The sequence below is a fragment of the Anguilla rostrata genome, chromosome 3, assembly GCF_018555375.3.
Source record: "Anguilla rostrata isolate EN2019 chromosome 3, ASM1855537v3, whole genome shotgun sequence".
NCBI classification, from domain to species: Eukaryota; Metazoa; Chordata; class Actinopteri; order Anguilliformes; family Anguillidae; genus Anguilla; species Anguilla rostrata.
Window position 1 is genome coordinate 29,786,520 of NC_057935.1, and position 24,504 is coordinate 29,811,023.

General features: G+C 36.9%; 1 protein-coding gene across 3 annotated transcripts in view; it reads left to right on the forward strand.

Annotated features, from left to right (window-relative positions):
• phgdh (phosphoglycerate dehydrogenase) overlaps positions 1 to 24,504 on the forward strand; it is a 95,067-nt gene that overhangs the window by 51,487 nt on the left and 19,076 nt on the right. For 2 of the 3 annotated variants that reach the window (XM_064329885.1, XM_064329887.1), the window contains exons 7-11: positions 2,433 to 2,581; positions 15,960 to 16,112; positions 20,022 to 20,160; positions 20,863 to 20,990; positions 21,944 to 22,169. In XM_064329885.1, the coding sequence (XP_064185955.1) occupies positions 2,433 to 2,581; positions 15,960 to 16,112; positions 20,022 to 20,160; positions 20,863 to 20,990; positions 21,944 to 22,169 (795 nt within the window). The remainder of the gene's footprint in view (positions 1 to 2,432; positions 2,582 to 15,959; positions 16,113 to 20,021; positions 20,161 to 20,862; positions 20,991 to 21,943; positions 22,170 to 24,504) is intronic. The other variant, XM_064329886.1, reaches the window with a different exon arrangement.

Sequence of the window (24,504 nt, forward strand, 5' to 3'; positions counted from 1 at the left end):
TGTGGCATCTAATGTCACTGTAGAAGCTTGCTTTGGAGTTACTCAATGTGTATTTACTGCGCAATTTTGGTTTTCACCACCGTTTTATTACCTATAGAAAGACTATGACCAGCCTTCCCCTTCACGGATTCCAGGTAAAAATAATGTACTGAAATAAGAAACTGCAATAACAAACTCAGAACACGGTGAATGCTTTTCAGCTGCACTCTTTTCGGCCAGGTTGCTTTTGCCTACTTTAACATTAAGTCTACTCATGGACTCGCTCTCTCTTTGAGTGCATGCTCCCAGTCTCAGCCTTGTAGAGAGGTGAAGAGCACACCTTTAAGCATCTGGGCTGCTTGTTTATCACAACCCAGGTGCATGAGCTCGCTCCACCAGTAGCGTACTAAATGTGGCCGAGGCTACTACAGTAGATTGAGTGTCACAAGGCATTAATGGTAGATTTAAATGTTACTCCCAACAATGCCAAGTATTAGGCTTAATGTTACTTTCTTCTGATATTAACCAGCTAGTTACCCAAATAAAGTGACAGAAAATAACGATGATTACTGTGACAGTGAATTTATCAAATGTTAATCAACTTCAAACAACTTTGTGACAAATTCTGAATGAATTCAGCATGTTAACAAGCTAGCAGTAACAAGATGCTTAGCCTACCAAAACCACTCACCTTTCTGTTTTTATGCCGAAGCGACTGCTCCAACACTGTTGTCCGCTCCAGCAGCCTGAGGGAGGCTAATCCATGGGTGCTGACAAACTGTGCAGAATACCCATCGGTTTTAATATCGCAATTTGCCCTGTCCCTGATTGTAGTATTTATTGAGAAATGACGACTTCCTCTCATGGAAACAATGCAGTGGTTAGTTTACGGCTGTTCAGACTGTAGTTCGGTGCGACATAGTGACAAGTGATGGCCATATAATTAATTTTGGATAATCATCACTCCCTAAGTTGGTTGTCATTCCCATATCATTAAAGCACAAAATCTTCTGTATTTCCATGTTTATGACCGAGTTCTCCCTTTTAGTAATTTTGAGGCATTCTCATGAAGTACTGGTGGAATCGAGCAGCAAGCTGTTAGCAGACACGCGAGTCAATTTGCTGACTTTCTTAAGGATTGTGTGCCAATTTTTGCACATCACATATCCAGGGGGCTCTTTCTAAGCATTTGCAAAAACATCACAGCTGTCCCACACATAGGACTTACCAGATGTTTTAAATTTTTTTTAGTAGTTTTCCCTTGGCTATTTTTTGCTTGATTGTATTCATTGCGACGAAGAAGAGTAGGCTGTGTCAGCCTAAAAACTGGCACCTAGGACTTATACCCTCTTCACACACGTAAACAAAAACAGACCAAGGGAAAGTAGCTTAGATAAGAACAGCCTGCAGCCCTCCACTGTGTAAACATACATAGGCTACTGTTAAAAATAAAATTCCCTAAAATTATTAGAAAGTACTGCCCTAAAATTTAACCTGACCCACACCCAATGTCTTTATTAGAAAATGAAGACAGCCCAAAGCTTTCGGCAGGTTTGTGTCCCGACAGCCTTGGGTCAGGTTGCAGACCTTTGTGACTAACATTTTTCCTAGTTTTCTCATAGAGCTCATCCAACCAAATGCCTCGAAACTCATTGGCACTTAACCTTGCAGCCGGATAATAACCACAAACACACTGCTGAATACAACTGGACATGCATTTCACTTGCTGCAGGCAAGTCTGAAGGCAGAAACCCCCAAAACAAACAGGAACTAAAGATGACTGCAGTCCAGGCAGATCATCACCAGGAACCATATCCAGTGTCTGGTGATGTCTATGGATCGCAGATTTTAGGCAGTCATTGAATTCAAATTTGATTGCACTTGATTTACAACCAAGTACTGTATATGGTTACTTTATTTAAGATTACGTTCATTTGTCAAGTTACTTTTGGTACCCTAAAATGGGGGAGACTATACTGTACAAAAAAAGACTGTAATTCCTACATGGATCACTGTATATAGTTGTACATGCCCTTAAAGCTGATAGTCAAAAATTGTGTCACTGTCCAAATACTTGCAGTCTGCACTGTTTATATATGTTTGTGTGTGTGTGTGTGTGTGTGTGAGATACATACACCCTTGATGAAGTGAATCTTTTGAAAAAGTGTTGTCAGACTCATTTCACATCCTTCCTACTTTAGCTCTCTTGAACAGCTGTTAATTTATATTTTTTAATTGTATTTCTTTGTCACTGTTCCCTGGTGCCTTTTGTGCATGTAAATGTTTGAAACATCTTAATTTAACACTGTCTTCAATGCAAGGTGTAGCCCCTTTTTCCTGTTTCCCTAGTTTAATGCATTTTTGACACTCTGTGCAGGGGAACTATAGTACCCAAGAGAAAAATGTTATTTTGGAAGACAGGTTTTAAGTGAATGCATCACTTTTTTCTTCAGGACTGTTGAATGATGCCTCTTTTGCCAAGTGTAAGAGGGGTGTGAAGGTGGTGAACTGTGCTCGTGGAGGCATCATTGATGAGGCAGCTTTGCTCAGAGCTCTGGAGTCTGGCCAATGTGGTGGGGCAGGCCTTGATGTATTTGTTGAGGTGAGCCTTATAACGCAGCTGTTTTTTCATTTCCGTTGTTTTTATATGTCATTTAAAGAAAAACATTTGAGATATGTAGGGGGGAACTATGAACATTATTTGCATAATGTAACAATTTTTCCCGGTACCACTGAAAAATGGCAGGATCCATCCCACCCAGGAATTTACATCCATACAAGAAATTAAAGCTGCTCTATGTAAGTTTTTTATTTTATTTTTTTTCATTTTTTTTTTAAATTTCACCATGCCTGGATCTTAACCAATCAGGACAGCTCTCTGCAAGGAGGCTTGCCTACCTGCCTGTGCATCCCAGCACTGTCAGAGTGCTGTTTACACAGCTAAGAGCAGAGCAGAGATGCCTGCTTAGAAAACATCTACTGATAAAAGGTTTTTATTTTTCAAAATCCAGTTCTCTCTCGCTTCTTTCTCCAAACTTTCATACTGCAGCTTTACTAGAAAATGCATACCATATACATAGAAGTATTGATAGGCCACAAGGATTCACTTAAATTACCATACATGTATGCTAAAGATAGGCATTTAATGAGTTTATAATATGTCTTTAGTTAAATAAACTTATGTTCAGTGCATAATATCCTGATATTGGATGGTCCCTGGAGTTGTTAGTCCAAAACTTTGTGAGGTGAAAACGTTAATCCAGCCAAGATTTTTCGAGTTAGAACTCTAAAAATCTTTTTTTTCATTTTTTGTTAGAATTATTTTTTCATAAATAGATAAAGCCAATAATGTATCATTGTGTGAAATAAAGGATCTTTAATGATTTTAACACAACACACAAAACACAACACAGTGATAAGCACATTCCATTTAGCCCAACAATGCAAGATATTTTCTTGACTAAATTAGTGATCTGATGACCTACAGACTAGATAGTATCTAACAGTGTATCAAGCCTTGTCTTGAAAATACCCAGATTTTCTGCCTCTACTACATGACCTGGCGAGCTGTTCTGCAAAGTGACTTTTAGGAAAAAATATTTCCTAATGTTGGTGTGGAATTAACTTTTGTTGATTTTCATTTATGCCCCCTTGTTCAACTAGCAGAACTCAACCTGAAGAATCTCTTGTAGTTTACTTTGAGGCTTTTAAATTCAAAAAAGGGATTAACAATCAAATTGCACCTAGATTGAAGAGATAAAGCACCTTAATATTTCCTTATAACTTTTATCTGTCAGACAACAAACCAGTTTATTTAGTTGCCCCCTTCTTTGAACCTTTTCTGTCTTTCTTGTACAGTCTCCAGAAGTGCAATACTCTTAAATGTGGTCTGACTAAGGTATTGTGTAAGACAAGTGTAACCTCCTTGGGTTTATTATAATCAATATTTTTGGCTGCCTTTTGTACTGCTACAACACAGTGCCTAGAACCAAAAAGGCTTTGATCACCTATTACTCCCAAGTCTTTTTCAAATTGAGCACATTCCAATTTTGTTCCTCCCATAAAGTAGTCTGACCGTATGTTTTTTTTCCCCCCACATGTAGATTTAGCTATATTGAATTTCATTTGCCAGGTTTCCACCGACTTCTGGAATCTGTTAGATTTTAAATGGGTTTAGAAACATTTTTGCAAAAATGATTCACCTAAGTGCACTTTCAAAAGACCTGCAAATATATATCTATTATACCCTTAGAGCAGTTTTAACTGAGTGGAGTGGGTAGTTTGCTCTAATCTGAAGTGCCATATGCCCTGGCTGTGTGTATGTTTTTAATGTTCTCATAATTTAGGTGCAAGTGAAGTGACAAAAATACAAAGAAATCTCGGTAAAGAAAATTCTCCTTTAGCTTGAAATGAAATGCAAATGTAAAACAGGTAAAACTATGCATTTTCTGGATAATAACCTGCTTGGTAAATGGACTGCATTTATATAACTACTGCACAAAGTGCTTTACAACGAATGCCCATTCATTCACACACTTGCGCACCAATGGCAAAAGGCAGCCATGCAAGGCACCAACCAGCTAATTGAGAGCAATTGGCATTAGATGTTTCGCTCTAGGACACTTCAACACACCCAGAAGGCCAGTTGCCAGATGACAGCTCTACCTCCTGAGCTAAATCCTTGACCACATGCGTGCAAAATCTGTCAGTGATATGCAGAGCTACTAAAGATCTATGAAGAAAAATCTATATACCCTGGTGTCCCTTCTATCTATCCAAAATGACAAAATTGGGCATTGCTGTAAATCATAAAATAATCATATATTTCACTACATAACTGTTTTGATTCAGGAAACCGGGAATCTTTTCATCAGTATAGGTGGATGTCTAGGGGTCTAAAGACCTATTCAACACCTCTCCGAAAATGAATAAAATATTTTTTGTCCATTGTAAAGCATTTAAATTTGTCCATTTTTTTTTTACCAGAGCTGTTAGAAATGTTGGAATTGGAACAAATGACAGGTAAATGACACACTGGTACACACACGTAAATATGTAATCATACACTCCTGTACCTGAATAAAACACCACTTTTTTGGACTACAGTTTGAAATTTTTTGTTGCATGCCATGGGATGAAATTTCTCTGTAGTGTGTTTCACAAATGTTGCTAAAAACGTGATTTAATAATTATTGTTGAAAATGAAAATTATCAATTAAATCGTTGAATTCATTAATAGGTCAGGCTACATTTTACTGGTGGAATCAACCAACAAGTCAAACAAACTATATCAGGTTTTAAGATCAAATAATTAGATTAAATAAGAAGCAGTCAATTAGACTAATGAATTGAAATCATACATTCTTTATTGAATGCAGGCTCCCTACTTCTAAATTATAAAACGGAATACATTATACAAAACATTAAACAATTCATTTGAAAATACCAGAAAAGAGAGAGAGACAGATAAGCCAGACCTTGCCAAAGTCACTTAAACTTCCAGTTTAAGTTCCACAGGATTAAAGGAAACTAGCTAAAAACACACAACCAAATCACCTCCAAAATAAAAAGAGAACAGCTTTTCTTCTCCAAGGCTCCGAAAGGAACTGCAACACAACACAACTCCTGTGACCATCTTAAATACCTTACCCAGCATGGCTTGTGGATGTTTGGCCTGATTGGATCATGCCAAGTTAAGGTGTAGAAGGGATGGGAAGGGGGGTCAGGCTCATTTATGACAAGGACTGGCCTACCTAAAAGCTGATTGTGTACTTATTGATTAAAGTGTTATGTTGTTGGAAGCAGGGCTGAGCACTATGCTATTATTATCAAAAGATTCCTGAATTAACTCTATTTCTAACAAGATCAAACGTGAATATGTAAGGAGGTAATTCACTTCGGCTCTTGAATACCTATGAAAAGCATGGAAGTTTATCTCTGCTTCCACAACAGGATGATGTCTGTAGACAGATCATTGTCAAAGTCAGCCAGTTGTAACCTCCACCTTCTGTCTAGTTCCAGTTTATAAAAACAGAGATTTCAACTATCAGGCCTCAACACCATTATCTGTACAGACAGTAAGATTTTCAATCACTCAGTTAAATGTCACAGATTGCATTCAAACTTAACCCCTTAGCGCACATGCCAAATATGGCCAGTCCTTGCCCATTTAGTGGGTACCGTATTTAAAGCTTTATAACTCCAGATGTGAACACCACAGAGACTTGAACAATGGCTTAAATGAAGCAAGACATTTGTACCATTTACAGTATTAACTTAGATTATGTCTTCCAATATTTTGAATATAAAATAAAGTGCCACAAATGCAATTGTCTAGGCAAAAAATAAAAACAAAAACTATTTTTTAGTTTGCAATGAAATACTGAGAGATTGCATATATACAGCAGGTTAAACTTTACATGTTTTGGATCAAAAACTTCTTGACCACAAGTTCATAAAATATAAGGGTTGATATGTAGAACTACTATAGATCTATGAAGCAAAAACTAAGCAGTGTACCCAGTGTCTCCAAACTACCCAAAGTGTCTAAATGTCTATGCATTGCTGTAAATCACAACATATTCACGTATTTCACTACAAATCAATTGTTTTGACTCAAGAAACTCACTGTTGCATCATTTTCAAGTGGAAATTACAAGCTTTCCGTCAGTACAGTGGTGTAAAATATCTAGGGTTCCAGGAACATATCCAAAAATTAATAAAATGCTTTTCATCCATTATAAAGCATATGAATGAGCCCCTTATGAAGGTTTAAGATAAAACATTTATATCAGATTAGAAAATAATGCGAAAATATTGTCACACAATGCGGTACAGTACCTAAATGTGTAATAATTAACTCTTGTATGTATTTCTATAATCAGTACTGTGGTATGTTTTCTTGTATGGGTATGGAACGACATGAAAACAATTTTCAACCGTCCACCACGTTTTGGCACTGTTCCAACTCTCACGTCATCACTGTTGCATGCATCACAAAAACTACTAAACTACTAACGAACGCTTACATTACAGTGTGAAATGTCCCCATTTTAAAATACCACTAACCTATTTAAAGACACTCAATTTCAAAAATAACGTATATAACCGAAATATTTTGAGCAATAATGCTTACATAGCAGTGATGAAATGTTATCTGTGTTCAGTAGATAGAGACAGAGACAGTAAATCAATGATACAGTTCTATCTTCTGTCTTACTTACTGAATAAATGAATTGTCAATCAAGCCAGACTGTACTAAAAAGGGCGACAACGCCGTAAACAACACGTGTGGTATTACGCACATCTATTTTGGAAGGTACCCAGGCGTCACAAATGCGTGTATATTTCACAAACGGATTGTCCAAGACAATATGTGACCACTCAGTCTCAAAAGGGACATCTCTACGCGTAAAGCCAATAGTAAGGTTGTATATTTATTCAATATTTAGTCCCAGATATTGACTGCAGAATGACATGGTATAATTTTTGAAAACTTTGTCTTTATTTCGTTATTCAGTGAGCAGCGGTTTCACTGCTGTATTGGCATATCTTAGGGCTAGTGTAGGATTTATTTTATTGCTATGACGGAATACGATTTTTGAGTCGTGAAAGAATATTTTTATGAATGCCCAGATAGACAATATTGTCCATTATGTCATGGGTGGGGGGTGTAGTTGTGTATCGTCTACTAATGAAACTAAAACAAAGCCTTTCTGTTTTATACTTCGGTTGCAGTAGCACTGAATGTCTGAGTTCAGCAATCTCGGCATGCTGACGTGCCGACCACTAGGGGCTTTGCTCTAAGAGGTTAAAGGAAAATGTTAGGCATGTAGCCATGCAGGATCTCTCACCCTCGACATGGTGTCTTGTGTCCTCCGGTCTGTCTCTTCCGAGACAAACTCTGCAGGCGGTGAGACCCATAGATCGCCTGCCTAGATTACAGTATCAGCAGATTTTTAATTTCTCAAATCACATTTACTTTGATGCTTGGATGGAGGGGAGGGCAGGCCACATTCTTAGAGACAATAGAGTCAATATAATATTTTGTGTCCAATTCACTGTTTCTCTCTCTAAGACCATAATATAAACACTAGATATCTGACATTGCACATATCACACAGTAAATCTGAAAACGTACTTTCCATGCACATGGATACACAAATATCTATCTTATGTACAATAAAAAGATAATATTCCACCATCAGCAAAATTCTGGTTATGCTTCACGTCAATTTGGCACATCAAACATAACGCATGATTGAGCCACCTATGAACACTTATGCTGCAGGATATGAAAAGCTCTCATTAGAGAATAGCGCTAATCTCTTGAAAGACACAAAATTTCATTGTGAGTGTTCAGAATTCTGGAAGTTGCTGATTATGATCAATGTGAATACAACAATATGAAAAAGATGGCAAAGGCACAGAAATTATGTATATAATCAAAAATGTATATAACAGTAATACATTTCGAGGAGGACATGTCACAACTGTTATCTATTGGGTGACCATAAGACTGCCAATTAGCAGCTCCATGTAATCGACGAAAAACACATTACATGATCACATAGAAGTTGTACGATCTTTGTGCTGATTGGCTGTCGTTTCAACATTCAATAGATATTTTTCTCCTGAAGCATTTTATGCTCACTCTTTAGGTCAGTTGTGTACTAACAACTTAAGGTATAATTTACAAGAAAAAGACAAAAGGAAAGGTAATGCACCATATGGTTGCTACTACCATTATTGCATTCGATAATTAGTATTGTGATATATCTCCCATCCCTACGTAAAAGAATTGTCAATCAAACCAGAATTAAGTGGAAAGGGTCGCAACTGTGTAAACAGCTTGTGTGATTTACTCACAGCTATCTCTGGAGGTATTCAGGCATTGCCAGTGAGTTATTATTTCATAAACCAATGTAATCCAATTATCTTGGCCATAAAATACATATAATTCACTTTCTGTAGGAATTAGCCATTGATGATCGCTGGTGTCATATGCCATTACGTCATCTCGCACTTGGAGGTGGGCTTAGGCTAGGGGTTTTGTTTTGGTTGGTGGAGTGGGTGTGTGTACCTCACTTTCCAGTTTCTGGATGCACATGGAACTGCCTGATGCTTTAAGGTTTGTTGTCTCAGACTATGAGTCATTGGAGACGAGCACCACTTCATGCTTACGTTATAGCAAAAGGGACTGTTCAAAAGTCCTGTGCTCTTCAACCACTTTATAAATGAATCTTAAATAAATTCATTATCTCCAAAACTATAAACAGTACATACATGGTTCAAATCTTGAAATAAAGAGCTAATTTTAATGGACAAATATCCTGATCCTCACTCAGTGAACATACAGGACATATTTATTCTGATAAAAATAAAGAAATCCAAAAATAATTTTCTTAATTTGTAGTGATTACATGTACTTCTGATCTGGACAAAACCAGATTTATTTTTCCAGTCATACTCTAGGATGTATACAACACAAGGAATTTTGAGTGGATTGAACAATGCAGTGTTTTTGGCGTGTTTTCCCAAAGGTGGGGCCAAATATCCCCAAAACTGCCACAAATGGCACCAAACCTCTTCAAATTAGAATATTGTATACATTATTGTATGTTTTTTTTCCCTGCCATATTGCAACTTCCAGAAGCAAATTCTGGTACTCTTTGGGTCCCCACAAAGCAGATATTTTTTTATTTATGCATTCCCTCTTTTTGGATAGGCTCTGTATTTCCGTTAAAGTGTATCCATTTGTAGAGCTTCTGTTAACAATACGTGTTCATAATGGTTACTTATCACACACACTATATTCACTTAGGAGCAATCAAAGCACTTGGTTTTGCCTTGCTGTAAGTCAGGCTTGTAAATAGTAAGTAGGTTGCTGTAATTTGCATATGCAAACAGTGGCTGTATGAAATGAGGCAGAACCTCCCAGCACCCCTTGTATTAGCTATCAAAGCTTACAAAGGAATTTCTCAGGGAAGTGTGAAGTGGGGAAATGAATGTCTTTCACCACCAGTAGCTTGCCTTTTGTGCTCACACGCAGACATACACACACATGTGTAACAGCTGATTTGACTGTGCTTCCTGACAGTCCACAAGGAGGAAAACTATTTACAAGAATATAAAGTGAAATCATAAATGATTTACAATAATATAGTTCCCTTTATCACTATTGCAGTGTCCTTTATGTAAGCCTTTGCTGATAAACATACAAATAAACAATCCAATAAACATTTGATAAAGCATACGCAAAGCTGCCACTTGTGTGCTATGGAAAAATTACTTTGTGAAAGTAGATCAATATGCAACAGAATTGCTAAGCCACAATTTCATTTAGGAGGAAACTGAAAACTATGTTTGTAAGCTGTGTAAATGTGCTTGAAGAATACAAGACTGTAAGCTTACTGTAATGGGGCAAAAGGCAAAAGCAGGGGACCAGGTATTGGCATTCTCCGTGAAGCTCCCAAACTCCAGTGGCTACCTGAGGCTAGTCAGCCTCTCGTGCCAAAAAGCAAATTTCCCCGTTGAGACCATTCAAAACTACGAATCTAGCCTGGCCAAATTATACTGTTTCAGACAGTTCTTGAATTTCTTCTCATTTGTCCAGAAATTTTTTTTCTGACCCTCACAGTAGATATCGTAACAATTAACAGGCTACAGTTCGTACAAGATAGAGACAAAACAAGCACAAGATAACAAGAAACAATTTGTTACAATGAAATTAAACACATCACTGACAAACATCCGACATTACTAAACATGAGGTGTGAAGTGTAATGCAAATAGAGTGTGAATGACTGCTTGCATTGTGTACCTTGAGATCAGTAAACAGGTGTTGCATAGGCAAAAAAAAAACCAACGACAAAAATAAATAAGCGGACTGCACAACCACAGCCGCCCGGCTGCGTAGTGGAGAGGAAAGAAAAAAAGCTGCCAGTCTTCTAAATAGATGCAGGCCAGGTGTTGCCAATAAAATCGGGCTGAGCATTGGTACTACTTAACGCACCTGTAACTTACAAGAGAACATCCCCGCCAGCAGGGAAACAGAGGGGCACAGAAGTCACCGTTGTCAAAATATAAGATTTTTTCATTTCAGTTTGGTCCACATGGGTTTACAACACAGCATGTTTACATGCTTACACGGGCACACCAGTGCATGAAATGAGCATGAGCCTGTGACAATTACAAGGAAGGGGATTGAGTCTTGAAGTTGCTTGGACAGAACCAATGTATCGATGTACCAAATTTTCTTCCCAGGAGAGCTAGGATGAACCCTCCTTTAGTGTTCTTATTGCTTTGATTATATTGTTATTTTTATATTATTAATATTAATGATAAGAATTTTATCTGTTTATAATACTGTCATGTTCTTGTTCCCTGAAAATAATAAAATGAACCAATATTGTATTTAGGTGACAAGCTCTTAAACTGTTACTAAACGTTGTATACATAGCCAAGAATATAAAGCACATTGTATGTTTTAACGTTCACTGGCAATGCTTCGACAATGCGGATAACATCCGACATTGAGCTTTGAGCTATTAAGACTGTGAGAACACACGTCGCTGTTTAGGCTCCATTTTTCGCCGTCAGAAATGGACTTGCGTCCGTAGCAACGGTAACCGGAAACAAAGTATCCCTACATCCGGTTTTGGTCGCCATCTTGTGAAATAGGCCTGTTATATATCTCCTTAAAAACAGTAGCCAGCTAGCTATTATGAGAGAGAATGGCTCAAAATGCATAACACTTCTTGACTACCTTACCCAGCGATGTATGACAAAGCTAGCTGGTAAGCTTGTTAGCAAAACTTTGGCAGCGAGAAAAAACTCCCCAATGGGAGGAAATCTCGAGAGGAACCGGCTATAGAGAGGGGGAGCCCATTCTCCACTGGCCAGCCTGGTGTAAAGTAGTAGACAGAAAATAAAATGGATTCTGCAGGTTACAGCTGAAGTGAAAGCCAATAGGAATAATTGAAGGCCAAATTTTATAGTTCAGAATAGTGCAGGAGAATAGTGGAGCTCCAGAGTGTCAATGCATGGGCAGGGGAGGAACAGGGCTGAAGCAGTCCATGACCATTGAATGCCTAAACATTATTTTAATATCATTTCATTTTGCTAAAATTATGAACGACAGATTTATTGTTAGACTTTTACTGTTGTCATGTCATATAGCAAAAATAGTTTAATCTGAACACAAGTGAATTAGTGTAAAACGCAGATTTAAAAATTTCCTGCGTTCCAAAGACGCAGCATTCCATATGGCCACTGGTCATATGCACATATTGGTGAACACACACTGACAGTTTTTTCTCTAAACTGTTCATGTGAGAAGTGTAGTTCAGCTTTTTCTGATGTTTATTTGCAGTTGGCAAACAACTTTTGAGAATTTGCAGGCCACCTGAAACGCTGGCCCATTGCACACCTGGCCAATCGCTGGAGAAAATTATTCATAGCATCACTGTTACAACTTCACTTTTCCATCTTAAACTAACCAGGGAAAGGAAAGTATTCTCTGTAATTGCTACCACCTAAACAACTTCTATTATAAAATTATGTTTAAATGGAGTTTTTGTTACTGTTGTCATCTATCAGACACACACTTATTGATGGTAAAATCAATAAATATCTATCATTTACATTACATTACATTACATTACAGGCATTTAGCAGACGCTCTTATCCAGAGCGACTTACACAACTTTGATAGTTACACAAAAAATACTGGGTCTAGAAAAAATAAAACCATAAAATTTGAATATAGGAAAAAAAATCCAGGATTTTATGAGCCCCTATTCATTAGAAGCCTAGATATGGCGAAATCAATGATCAGTGTGTGTATGTGTTCCGGGAAGGGAGCTGTGCTAAATGTCAATGTGTGACCCAGTGTCCTGCCAAGTTCTTAGCCTGGCTCAATAAACAATATTGAATTGGGACTAAAAATGGAGAAGATACACTGTTCCGATGACTTTCATGAGCTAAAGACTAAAACTTTTTAGTTCATTCTCTGTGTACATGTACGCATAAATTACAGTAAATTTTTATTGGGGACTGGCTCAGGCTTATGGGACTCACTGAGCTGCAGTATTTTGTTGTCTCCTCATAGACACACGTTATTAGTGTCTGGGTTGGCGGCAGAAGGGGGGGGGGGGGGTTCTATATAAGTTATTTGTCATAGTTTATGACTTTTGAATTGAATCAGCCTTACTAGTACTAATTTAATATTTATTTGATAATGGTTAAGTAGGTTTTTATGTGTAAATATACGGGACTTGAATGCCAATATCAAAAGGAATGAATTCTTGGAGTCGATACACTGGAAAAATTCTGATGTGGCATTCATTCAAGGGACTCACTTATGAGAAGTGGATGATCCGAGACTACAGAACAGACTTTACAAAGTAGAGCTGTCAAGATTGGCCAAAGATAACATTTGAATATTAATTCTAAAAAAACACACAACATATAGTTTTCAGTATATTTATGTTTCTTCTGAATTATGTGAATGGACTCATGCTTATTCCCAGGGTTCATCTGTATTTTTGTCTGTCCTTCTCAGTGTATTTTACTGATGCATTTAATACTTATATTAATATTGTACATTAATATTGTACTGTTGTTTTACATTTTTAATATTGTACTGTTTAAAACAAAGCTAATCAGTAATACCCATACGTGTTTGTGGTAATAACTAAGAAATTGAACTCGTAAGTAATACTATAGTCTAGCTCTGCCCAAGCATTTTCTGGAGTAATTCAACTAACCTTATTAAACTTATTTGGAAATCTGTAGAGTGTAACAAGTGATAATTTGCTTGTGCTTAACCGATTAGTGCACACCACCTAGTGGTTGGCACACCGCCGTGCCTAGATGGTTCAACTGAGACATTCATTGCTCCTGCAACCAAAGTATGAGTTGAAAACAGTAACGCTTTGTTTTAGTTTCATTTGTAGACGATACACGACAACTATGTTGAATACGGAGTTTCGCAGTGCCACCATTGTTACTCTGGTCGTCCATTTAACAAGCAGCCCCTCCCTGCATTCTCATCTGCAACTACACTCCCCACCCATGACATAATGGACAATATTGTCTATCTGGGCATTCATAAAAATATTCTTTCACGACTCAAAAATCCTATTCCGTCATAGCAACAAGATAAACCCAACAATAGCCCTAAGATATGCCAATACAGCAGTGAAAACGCTGTTCATTGAATAACAAAATAAACAAGACAAAGTTTTCAAAAATGATATCATGCCATTCTACAGTCAATATCTGGGACTAAATATTGAATACATATACAACCTTACCATTGGTTTTACGCGTAGAGATGTCCCTTTTGAGACTGAGCAGTCATATTGTCTTGGAAAATCCATTTGTGAAATATAAGCATATTTGTGACGCCTGGGTACCTTCCAATATAGCTGTGCGTAATACCACACATGTTATTTATGGCATTGTCTCCCTTTTTAGTACTGTCTGGCTTGATTGACAATTCATTTATTCATTAGGTGACAGTATAAGCTTTCTAACGATGTAACATGTCTAATTTTGCTTTTGGAATAGCGTTTTATAGCTCAGCGTAATCAAAGGTTTTCTCATCGCATTCACTTACGCATTCACTTTGAGGTAGCAGTAAAAGACACTGCACCTGACGAAATGTAATCAATAATTTTTCGTAATTTTTTGAAAAATAATATTATTATTGAGGACTTCTGAGCATAGGTAAGCCATATGTTTGCTGATAGACCTAGCTGACATCATTTTCTGGAGTAAAACAGAAGCAAAGAGAACTGCATCATTGATTTACTGTCTCTGTCTCTATCTACTGAACACAGATAACATTTCATCATTGCTTTGTAAATATTACTGCTCAAAATATTCAGGTTATATACGTTATTTTTGAAATTGAGTGTCTTTAAATAGGTTAGTGGTATTTTATAATGAGGATATTTCACATTGTAATGTAAGCATTCGTTAGTAGTTTAGTAGTTTTTGTGATGCATGCAACAGTGATGACGTGAGAGTTGGAACATTGCCAAAACGTGGTGGACAGTTGAAAAGTGTTTTCATGTCGTCCCATCCCCATACAAGAAAACATTACTTACTGTGGAGTACAGAAATACATACGAGAGTTAAGTATTACACATTTAGGTACTGTTCCGCATTGTGTGATAATGTTTTTGCATTATTTTCTAATCTGATATCAATGTTTCATCTTAAACCTTCGTAAGGGGTTCATTTATATGCTTTATAATGGACAAAAAGCATCTATTCATTATTGGAGAGATTTCTGGACCACTAGATATTTTAGACCACTGTACTGACGGAAAGCTTGTAATTTCCACTTGAAAATGATGTAACAGTGAGTTTCTTGAGTCATAACAGTTGATTCATAGTGAAATATGTGAATATGTTGTGATTTACGGCAATGCATAATTTTCACATTTTGGATAGATTTGGAGATGCTGGGTACACTGCTTAGTTTTTGCTTCATATGTCTTTAGTAGGTCTACATATCCACCCTTAGTATTTATGAACTTGTGGTCAAGGAGTTTGCTATAAAAGAGCAAATTCATTTTTGATTTTTTGCCTAGACAATTGTATTTGTGGCACTTTATTTTTTTCCAAAACTATGAATATAAACTAATCTGATTTAGTATTGTAAATGGTACAAATGTCTTGCTTCATTTAAGCCATTTTTCAAGTCCCTGTGGTGTTCACATCTGGAATTATAAAGCTTTAAATAGAGTACCCCCTAAATGGGCAAGAATTGGCCAGATTTGGCATGTGTGCTAAGGGGTTAATGTAAACATGACTGATATCCTATGAATGATATAAATACTCTAGAGAGACTGTCCCTCTGCGATTTGAACAAACATCCTTGTTGTGTGACCTGACTGCTGATTGTTTACAGTTTTGCCTCATACCCTTTTCCACCAATTTTTGGAGTTGTACATATGTCTGTGCAGGAACCACCCAAGGACTATTCTCTGGTGAACCACCCCAATGTGATCAGCTGCCCACATCTGGGTGCTAGCACCAAGGAGGCCCAAGCACGCTGTGGGCAGGACATTGCCCTGCAGATTGTGGACATGCTGCATGGTAAAGCTCTTGTGGGAGCGGTGAGTAACTGCTTTGCTTCTGAGTAGGGCAACTGCCTATACATACCTTATATATCATCTAGAGCAGGCGTGGGCAATTCCAATCCTGGAGGGCCAGTGTGTTTGCAGGTTTTTGTTTCCACCAATTACTCTGGCTAAATGAGCTAATTGGTTTTACACACCATCGCTGGTTCACTCGTAGATTAGATCACAGTAAAATGTCTTGTATACAGACACAGCAGCAGTCTTCGGCTGTCATATCAACAAATGTGGCTAAAATGCCAGATGGCGTAAATGTTAGGAGTAATTAAGCAATTAAGGCCAGAAATTTCTTCAAATTTGGCACAAACGTCCACATGGACTCAAGGATGAACTGATTCGATTTTGGTGGTCAAAGGTCAAGGTCACTGTGACCTCACGTCCGTCCCATTCTCTCGTGAATGCGATATCTCAGGAACACCTTGAGGGAATTTCATCAAATTTGGCACAAACGTCCACTTGGACTCAAGGATGAACTGATTAGATTTTGGTGGTCAAAGGTCAAGGTCACTGTGACCTCACAAAACACGTTTTTGGCCATAACTCAAGAATTCATACGCTAATTATGACAAAGTTTCACACACACATCTCCTTCTTGACCCCATTGCGCAGATGCCACATTTAAACCCTATTTAAAGCTTTATACCCCAGATGTGCGCATCACAGAGACTTGGAAAATGTCTTCAATGAAGCAAGACATTTGTACCATTTACAATACTAACTTCGTAAGTTAAATTAGTTTATATCCATAATTTATGAAAAAATATTGTACCACACATGCAGTTATCTTGGCAAAATGAAGTTGTTCTTTTTGAGTTTGCAAATCCAGTAAATAAAACCTGATAATGTGTCTCCAAATCTGTCCAAAATGTCTAAATTATGCATTGCCGTAAATCGCAACATAATCATGTATTTCAATACAAATCAACTGTTTGACTGAAGAAGCTCACTGTTGCATCATTTTCAAGTGGGAATTACAAGCTTTCCGTCAGGACAGGGGTCAAATATCTATGGGTCTAGAAACATAACCAAAATCATTTGCCCCTTATGATGTTTAAGATGAAACATTGATATCAGATGTTAAAAAATAAGACAAAAACGTTGTGACACAATGTGGTACTTGTACAGTATGTAATCTTTTCTTATATGGGGATAGGACGACATGAAAACAATAGTCAACTGTCCACTGAATCTTTTGGCGATGTTCCAGCTTCACATCAGATCCGGTGCATGAAACATAGAAGAATTTGAAATACAAATTTATTTTTAAATTTATTTATTTATTATTACTGAAATGTTTTTTTTTATTATTACTGCAATTTGTTTATTATTATTATTATTATTATTATTATTATTATGAATAATAATAATAATAATAATTTTACATTTAGTTCATAAATGCAATTTTCAACAGTTTGCACTAATTCAAGTGAAAATGATTTGTGCCTCAAGATGATTAACCCACAAATCCTGCCCCCAATCATAACCCTAACCCCCAAATCTAACCATGAAACACAACCCTAAACTTAGCCTTAAATCCCAGTCCTCACCATGTAACCCAAACGTAAAATCCCTCAGCACTAAACCCTAATTCTAAACTATAACCCCAATCCTAAATCCTAGCCCAGAATTATAACCCTAAACCCTAACTTCATACACACACATCCACATGTCATCTTAAATCTGAGTTTATAATAGTTATGCCCTAGCCTTTAATAGTTATGATAATTTAAGTGAGTTGTTGTCCCATCCTTTGATATTTTCACCTCAGTGTCAAGATGAAAGGTAGCAATACCCTATAACTAAGCTATACCTAACCCTAAATCTAACACTAAAACACAACCCTAATCTTAGCCCTAAATCCCAATCCTCACTGTATACTCCAAGTGTAAAATCCCATGGCCCTAAACCCTAACCCTAAATCATGTCATCATGACTTACTCACACCTGTCCTAACCATATCTCTAAAATCATAGCTTATAATAGTTATGCCTCAGCTTTTAATAATTATGATAATCTAATTGAGGTTTTGTGCCATCCTTTGATACATCCTTCACCTGAATGTCTTGCTAAATGCTAGCAGTAACCTGTGACTATTTCAACTTTCTGGATAATGGTAAATGGTAAATTCTGGCTATTGGTTGCTCTCAAACAAGCAAGTTACTAGGCATTCGATTATAATCAATTTGTGTGACTGTTAATTAACTATCTAAAAGATTTAACTCTTGTAGTCTATGTCCCTTCCTTTAATATTTTTAACTCAATGTTGAACTAAAGCTGACAATCTAGTAGCTGGCTAATGATAGCTACCTAATGGTCAGTGCTAATGCTAGTGTCCTTTGTGACCCTACAATGAACAACAAATGATATTTTCACTCAACTTTTAAATTATTTTATGTAAAAAGGGCTGTAATACCTACACCGTAGATCACCCTAAATGAATATAAATACCCTAAAATTGAAGCTGACAGTTTGTACTAACCTGATATTCATTGTTTTACTTCAAATCCAGTGTTCTGGACTACAGAGCAAAAACAATAAAAATCATGCTACTGTCCCAATACTTTTGCATTTGACTGTATGTAGACCACTATTTCTCAGTAACAAAAATGGTAGATTTGCTTACTCAAAAAGGTTCCAGTAGAATAATTCTCAATACAATAAATATGGTGTGTCAGATAAAATGTTAGAATTCAAAGGACAGAGAGATTCATGCATTTACCATTCAGTAGATGCATTGAGATAAAACTTGGCACAATCTATTTGTCTGGAAGAAAATTGAGCAAGCTGCGACATCTTACGCCAAGGAGCATCTTCCCCCGTCTTATCCAACTGTACTTTTGAACTAGTTAATGTAATAACCAGATTATTGCCACATGAACAAGATACTGCGCTGAAATTCAGGAAGTTCTAGGACAGGCAAAAAAATCTTTCCAAATTCTGCACAGGCAGACACTTGTAAGACACTTGTTCATACCAACCAGCTCTGTCAATTCTGGAAGATGTGGCTCTTCCTAAAGGCAAGTTTACAATAAGGACTGCCAAAGACTGTTTTTTTGCAGCTGACCATGTTCAAATTTAATCTCAAAGTAAGAAAACTGCCCTTTATAACTGGTGTCTGTATATGATATTATATATAATATCATATAATATATGGCATGTATATGATATAATTTCATATTGGCCCAATGTTACAAAAATGAATTTCAGAAGTTGTTGGCAAGACACCCTTTTGTTATTACTGTATACAAAATGATATTGTCCTTCCTTGATCTCAAATGTGAATGAAAGCACAAGTGAATAATTTCCCCTTATTTCTTTCAACTTAATTTAATCATCAGTTTGTCTTTTCTCACACCTGGAATGTCAGTCTAATATTTGTAGGCCTGTCCGAGCACTGACTACCTTCAATTCAGAAGTACACGACTGCCTTTCTTGTCCTTCAAAATGCACGCAAAATGCCAGCTACTTTTAACTGTCCGCAACTGGGCAATAATTTCAATGGAGGGTACGTCTTCCAACTAAAGTGATGCAAGCAGACGGCAGGTGTATGTTTTTCGCAAACAGTAACCTTCCCTCCAAGTGTATGGCCAATTGTTTATTGCTTTGCGAGCCACAATCGCGGCTGGCATGGTTGGGATTTTGTTGCAGCCATCAAACCGTGGAGTTTATCATTGTACCAAGGGGCTAGTGCTTTACCTGGATACATCCACAATCCAGCCTCTAACTTTTCACATATTTCAAGACAATGAAATTCAGTTTCATTTTTCCATTGATTGAACTGAACACGGTATTGATTCAGACTGTCTGGAAATGTACATGTGACATTATTTTTTTTCTAGAATTGTTAGTATTTTAATAAAGACTAGATTTTCTTCTGTTTGAATCCAGGTGAATGCTCATGTGTTGGCCAGTACATTCTCCCTTGATTCCCATCAGTGGATCAAGCTAGGAGAGTCTCTGGGCTTGGTACTGAGGGCATGCAGTGCTTCCAAGCAACCTTATGGTCAAGTGCAGATCACAACTATTGGTAAGGGCTTGGTGATGCTATGTATATGTATGTATGTGTAAATCACCACTATTTTGTTTTGCCTTGAGTAGAATTGAATGTTGTTAAAATTCCAGTCTTGATGAAAAAAAAAGAAAATGGTTTCTAACTTATGTATTTATATAGAATTATATCTATTGTTTTAGGTGAGATATGAAATCAAATTGGTTCCTGGTCATTAAGCTTAGTAAAAGGAGATTTTAAGACGATTTGATTGAGGCTTTTAAATTCATAAAAGGGATTAAAAAAGTGAACTACAAGAGATTTGTCAGGTTGAGTTGTGTTTGTAGGAAGAGGGGGCAGAAATGGAAATGAGCAAAAAGTAAATTCCACACAGGTACAAGTAAGTAGTCACTGCATGAAGTAGCTTGACGAGTCATGTAGTAGAGGCAGGATTTTCTAGACTAGGCTAGGCTTGATACGGTGCTAGATACTATCTAGTTTGTAGGTACACCACGCACTAGGTACACTCTAGTGGTAGGAAAATTGAAAGCATGTTGGGCTAAATGGCCTCTTCTCATTATTATCTTATGTTATCTTATGTTATGTTATGTGAAAGCTGTAAATATGATGATGGTTTTCATAAAATTCCCACATACTGCTATCAAGAGATTCTCTTGGATCAACAGATTTACAGTAATGAAATATTATAGCTTTATATCTAAAATAAATATTCTGAACCAGGAGAATCCCTGAAAAATTCAGTCGGCTTCCTTGGATCAGCGGTAATGGTGGGGTTACTGAAGGAAAGCCCCAATAACAGTCCCAACCTGGTTAATGTGCTGACTCTGGCTCAGGAGGCCGGCATCATGGTACAGTATCCCCTCCAAAACTTGCTCCCCCTCAGCAGTCTTGATGCTTTAACTATGGTAATGTATGCTTTAAAATTGCCTGTTCATAAATGTAAACTTATTATTGAATAGAATTAGAAGGACACGTTAGTTTTCCCAGTCATCACAGCTGTCTCTTGCTTTATTTGACTGATGCCATTTGTAAAATTAATAAAATAATATTTTGTTTTTTATTCATATTTATAAAATAAAATATTTTCTCTATCCTATGACTGAGGTATCAACAATAACATTTTTCATTGTCAATGACATGAAACATACATGTTTTAACAAGTATTTTGGTCTTGTAGTGAGACTTAATATCATATTTCTTTAGTAGAAAATATAGGCTGTTATTTTTTGCTTGAAATTTATCTTACACATTGGCCTGGCGATCACCTGCAAACTTCATTCTGACTTTTTAAAAATGATTTTATGAACTGTTTGGCCATAATGAAGGCCCACAAACCTGACTGCGTTACACCAGTTCTGTCAGGAGGAATGGGCAAAAATTCTGGCAAAGTATTGTGAGAAGCTTGTGGAAGGTTATCCAGAGCATTTGATTCAAGTTAAGCAATTAAAAGGCAATGCCTCCAAATACTAACAAAGTGTATGTAAACATTTGACCCACTGGAATTCTGATATAGTGAATTAAAGCTGAAATAAATCTGTCTCTAATCGATTGTTTTAAAATTACTTCAGATGTGAACAAAGTAGATGCCCTAACTGACTTGCCAAAAGAAATGTATGGTAACATGAAATGTGCGGAGTTGTGAAAAACTTCTTTAGCCTAGGTGTATGTAAATTTTTGGCCTCAACTGTATCAACCTCTTGATTAGGGATGACTGAATTGCAGGTGAGAAAAATTCCCTAAATAAGAGATATCCCTGTCTATGATGTGTAGACCTTTGATCCTGATACCTTGTTGTTTTCAGATAATCAGAAACCATGCTGATGAAGACCAGAAGCTGGCCAAGAGCTTATGTATGGTGGATATTTCTGCCAGTGGGTCCAGGTATAAGGCAACTGGTTCAGTCCTAGGGGAAGTCCCAGTCTTGCTGGAGCTTAATGGAAGCATCTTCAGACAACCTATCCCCCTCTCTGGGAATCTGCTGTTCTTCAAGGGTATGACAACCCCTCAGGTTCTGCCCTCTGTTGCTGGTAAGATAGCAGTCCCTCACTTTCTATATCCTAACCTCTAATCTTTGTCTGTGAGAAACAACAAGGCTACACTCCATATGTGTTGACTTTTTGTGAGTCTGTTTTAAAGGTGGTTTACAATTTGGAACTTGGGGGGGGGGGGGGGGGTCGGGGGGGGTTAGAGAATGGAAAGTGTAGGGAGGTGCAGACAGCCCAGATGTGAGGTGTCAAAGCTACCTGTAATAGTTAGAACACTATTTAAAATCTTTATAAAGCAAAATGTTAGTAAGGGTGGCTTGGGCAGTAGGGAGTGAGGGAATAGGAGAGAATGTGTAGAAGTAATAGTCTGAAATGTCTTTGTTTAAATGCTATATTGGAATAATTTTGGAATTTGAGTTTGTTATGAATAATGGGGACTATGACATAGTTGGGATTACAGAGACATGGCTTGGGGAAGGGGATGGGGATGAGAGAGCTACAAACAGAATGTATAGATCCAGTAAGAGAGGTGGGGGTGTAGCTATGTAAAAGAAAACATTAATGTGCAGGAAATTCCAGAAATGAATGCCTTGTGCCTAATGAAGATACTTTTGTAAAGTCTGAAGAAATACACGCGCAGCAGTCCAATAGCTTAGTCAAAAGAGTGTTAACTTGAACAAAGTAAGACTCGCATACTTGGTATAGTGCTAAAAAAAATAATGAAGCTTTAATGCCTTCTGATGAAGGCTTGCTCGCCAAAACCATAACTGCGTTGCATTAAAGCTTTATTATTTTTTTTAGCACTATACCAAGTGTGCAGGTCTCACTTTGTTTATGTTTTAACACTCTTCTGACTTCTAAGCTATTGGGCTGGTGTGTGGGTGTACACTTGGACTAGACTCATATGGGAAGCTTTATAAGCTTTATAACTCCAGGTGTGAGCATCACAGAGACTTGGAAAATGGCTCAAATGAAGCAAGACAGTTGTACCCTTTACAATACTATTATATTTAGATTAGATTATATTCATAATTTAGGTAGAAATAATTTAGGTAAATAATAAATAATGAGTATAAATCCAAGGGAGTTATACTTTACCAATTAGCTTGGCAAAAATGCAAAAAAAAGTTGTTTTTCTTCAGTTTGAAGTGAAATACTGAGACTGCAAATATATAGCGGGTGAAACTATACATGTCCTGGATCACAAACTCCTTGCCCACAAGTGTGCAAAATCTAAGGGTGATGTGCGGAAATACTAAATATCTAGGAAGCTAAAACTAAGCAGTGTACACTGGTGTCCATTACATTACATTACAGGCATTTAGCAGACGCTCTTATCCAGAGCGACTTACACAGCTTTTTACATAGCATTTTACATTGTATCCATTTATAAAGCTGGATATATACTGAAGCAATTTCGGTTAAGTACCTTGCTCAAGGGTACAACGGAAGTGTCCTACCCGGGAATCGAACCTGCGACCTTTCGGTTACAAGCCCAGTTCCTTACCCGCTGTGCTACACTCCGTCTGTGTCCCTTAGTGTCTCCAAAATTACCAAAATATCTACCCAAAATATTTAAATTGTTCATTGCTGTAAATCATAGCGTAATCATATATTTCACTACAAATCAACTGTTTTGACTTATGAAATTCACTTTTGCATCATTTTCAAGTGAGAATTTTTGTTTTCATCGGTAGAGGGATCTAAGATTTTTAGAAGTCCGAAAACCTATTCAAAACGTCTCCAGAAATGAATGAAATCCTTTTTGTCTATTATAAACCATATGTTCTTAAACCCCTTTATGATGGTTTAATATTAAACATTGATATCGCATTGAAAAATAATACAAAACCATTGTGACGCTGTAGTATACATATTTAAATATGTAATAATCAGACCTAGGTCAAATACACATTTAAAGTATTTTAATTACTTTTAAAAATTTTTTTAGAAATTATATGAAATTCAGCATTTACAAATACTGAGTATTTAAATTACAAAATGTATTTGAAAATACATTTAAGGAGCATTTGCATGTATTTGCAGTTACTGTCAAATATGTTTTAAAAAACATTTAAAATACTCAATTTTCAAATACGAAGTGTTTGATTTAATGGAATTATTTGAAAATAGTTTCACAACATAAGGCCAGTGGTGCAACATGCATAATTGCACCAAGCTGTTGAAAGACTTGAAAAGCACTAGATATGTGAAAACCAGCTCTGAAAGTTGAGCATTTTGTCTAATTAGAGAACAATATTTTGATGAGAACGCGTCAAGTGACTGCTGAGGGCCCCTGTCCAATTTTACCGATTTCCACTGTTAATTGGTAGTGAGTACGCACAACTGAATTCTATTTTATCAGTGTCTAACCTTA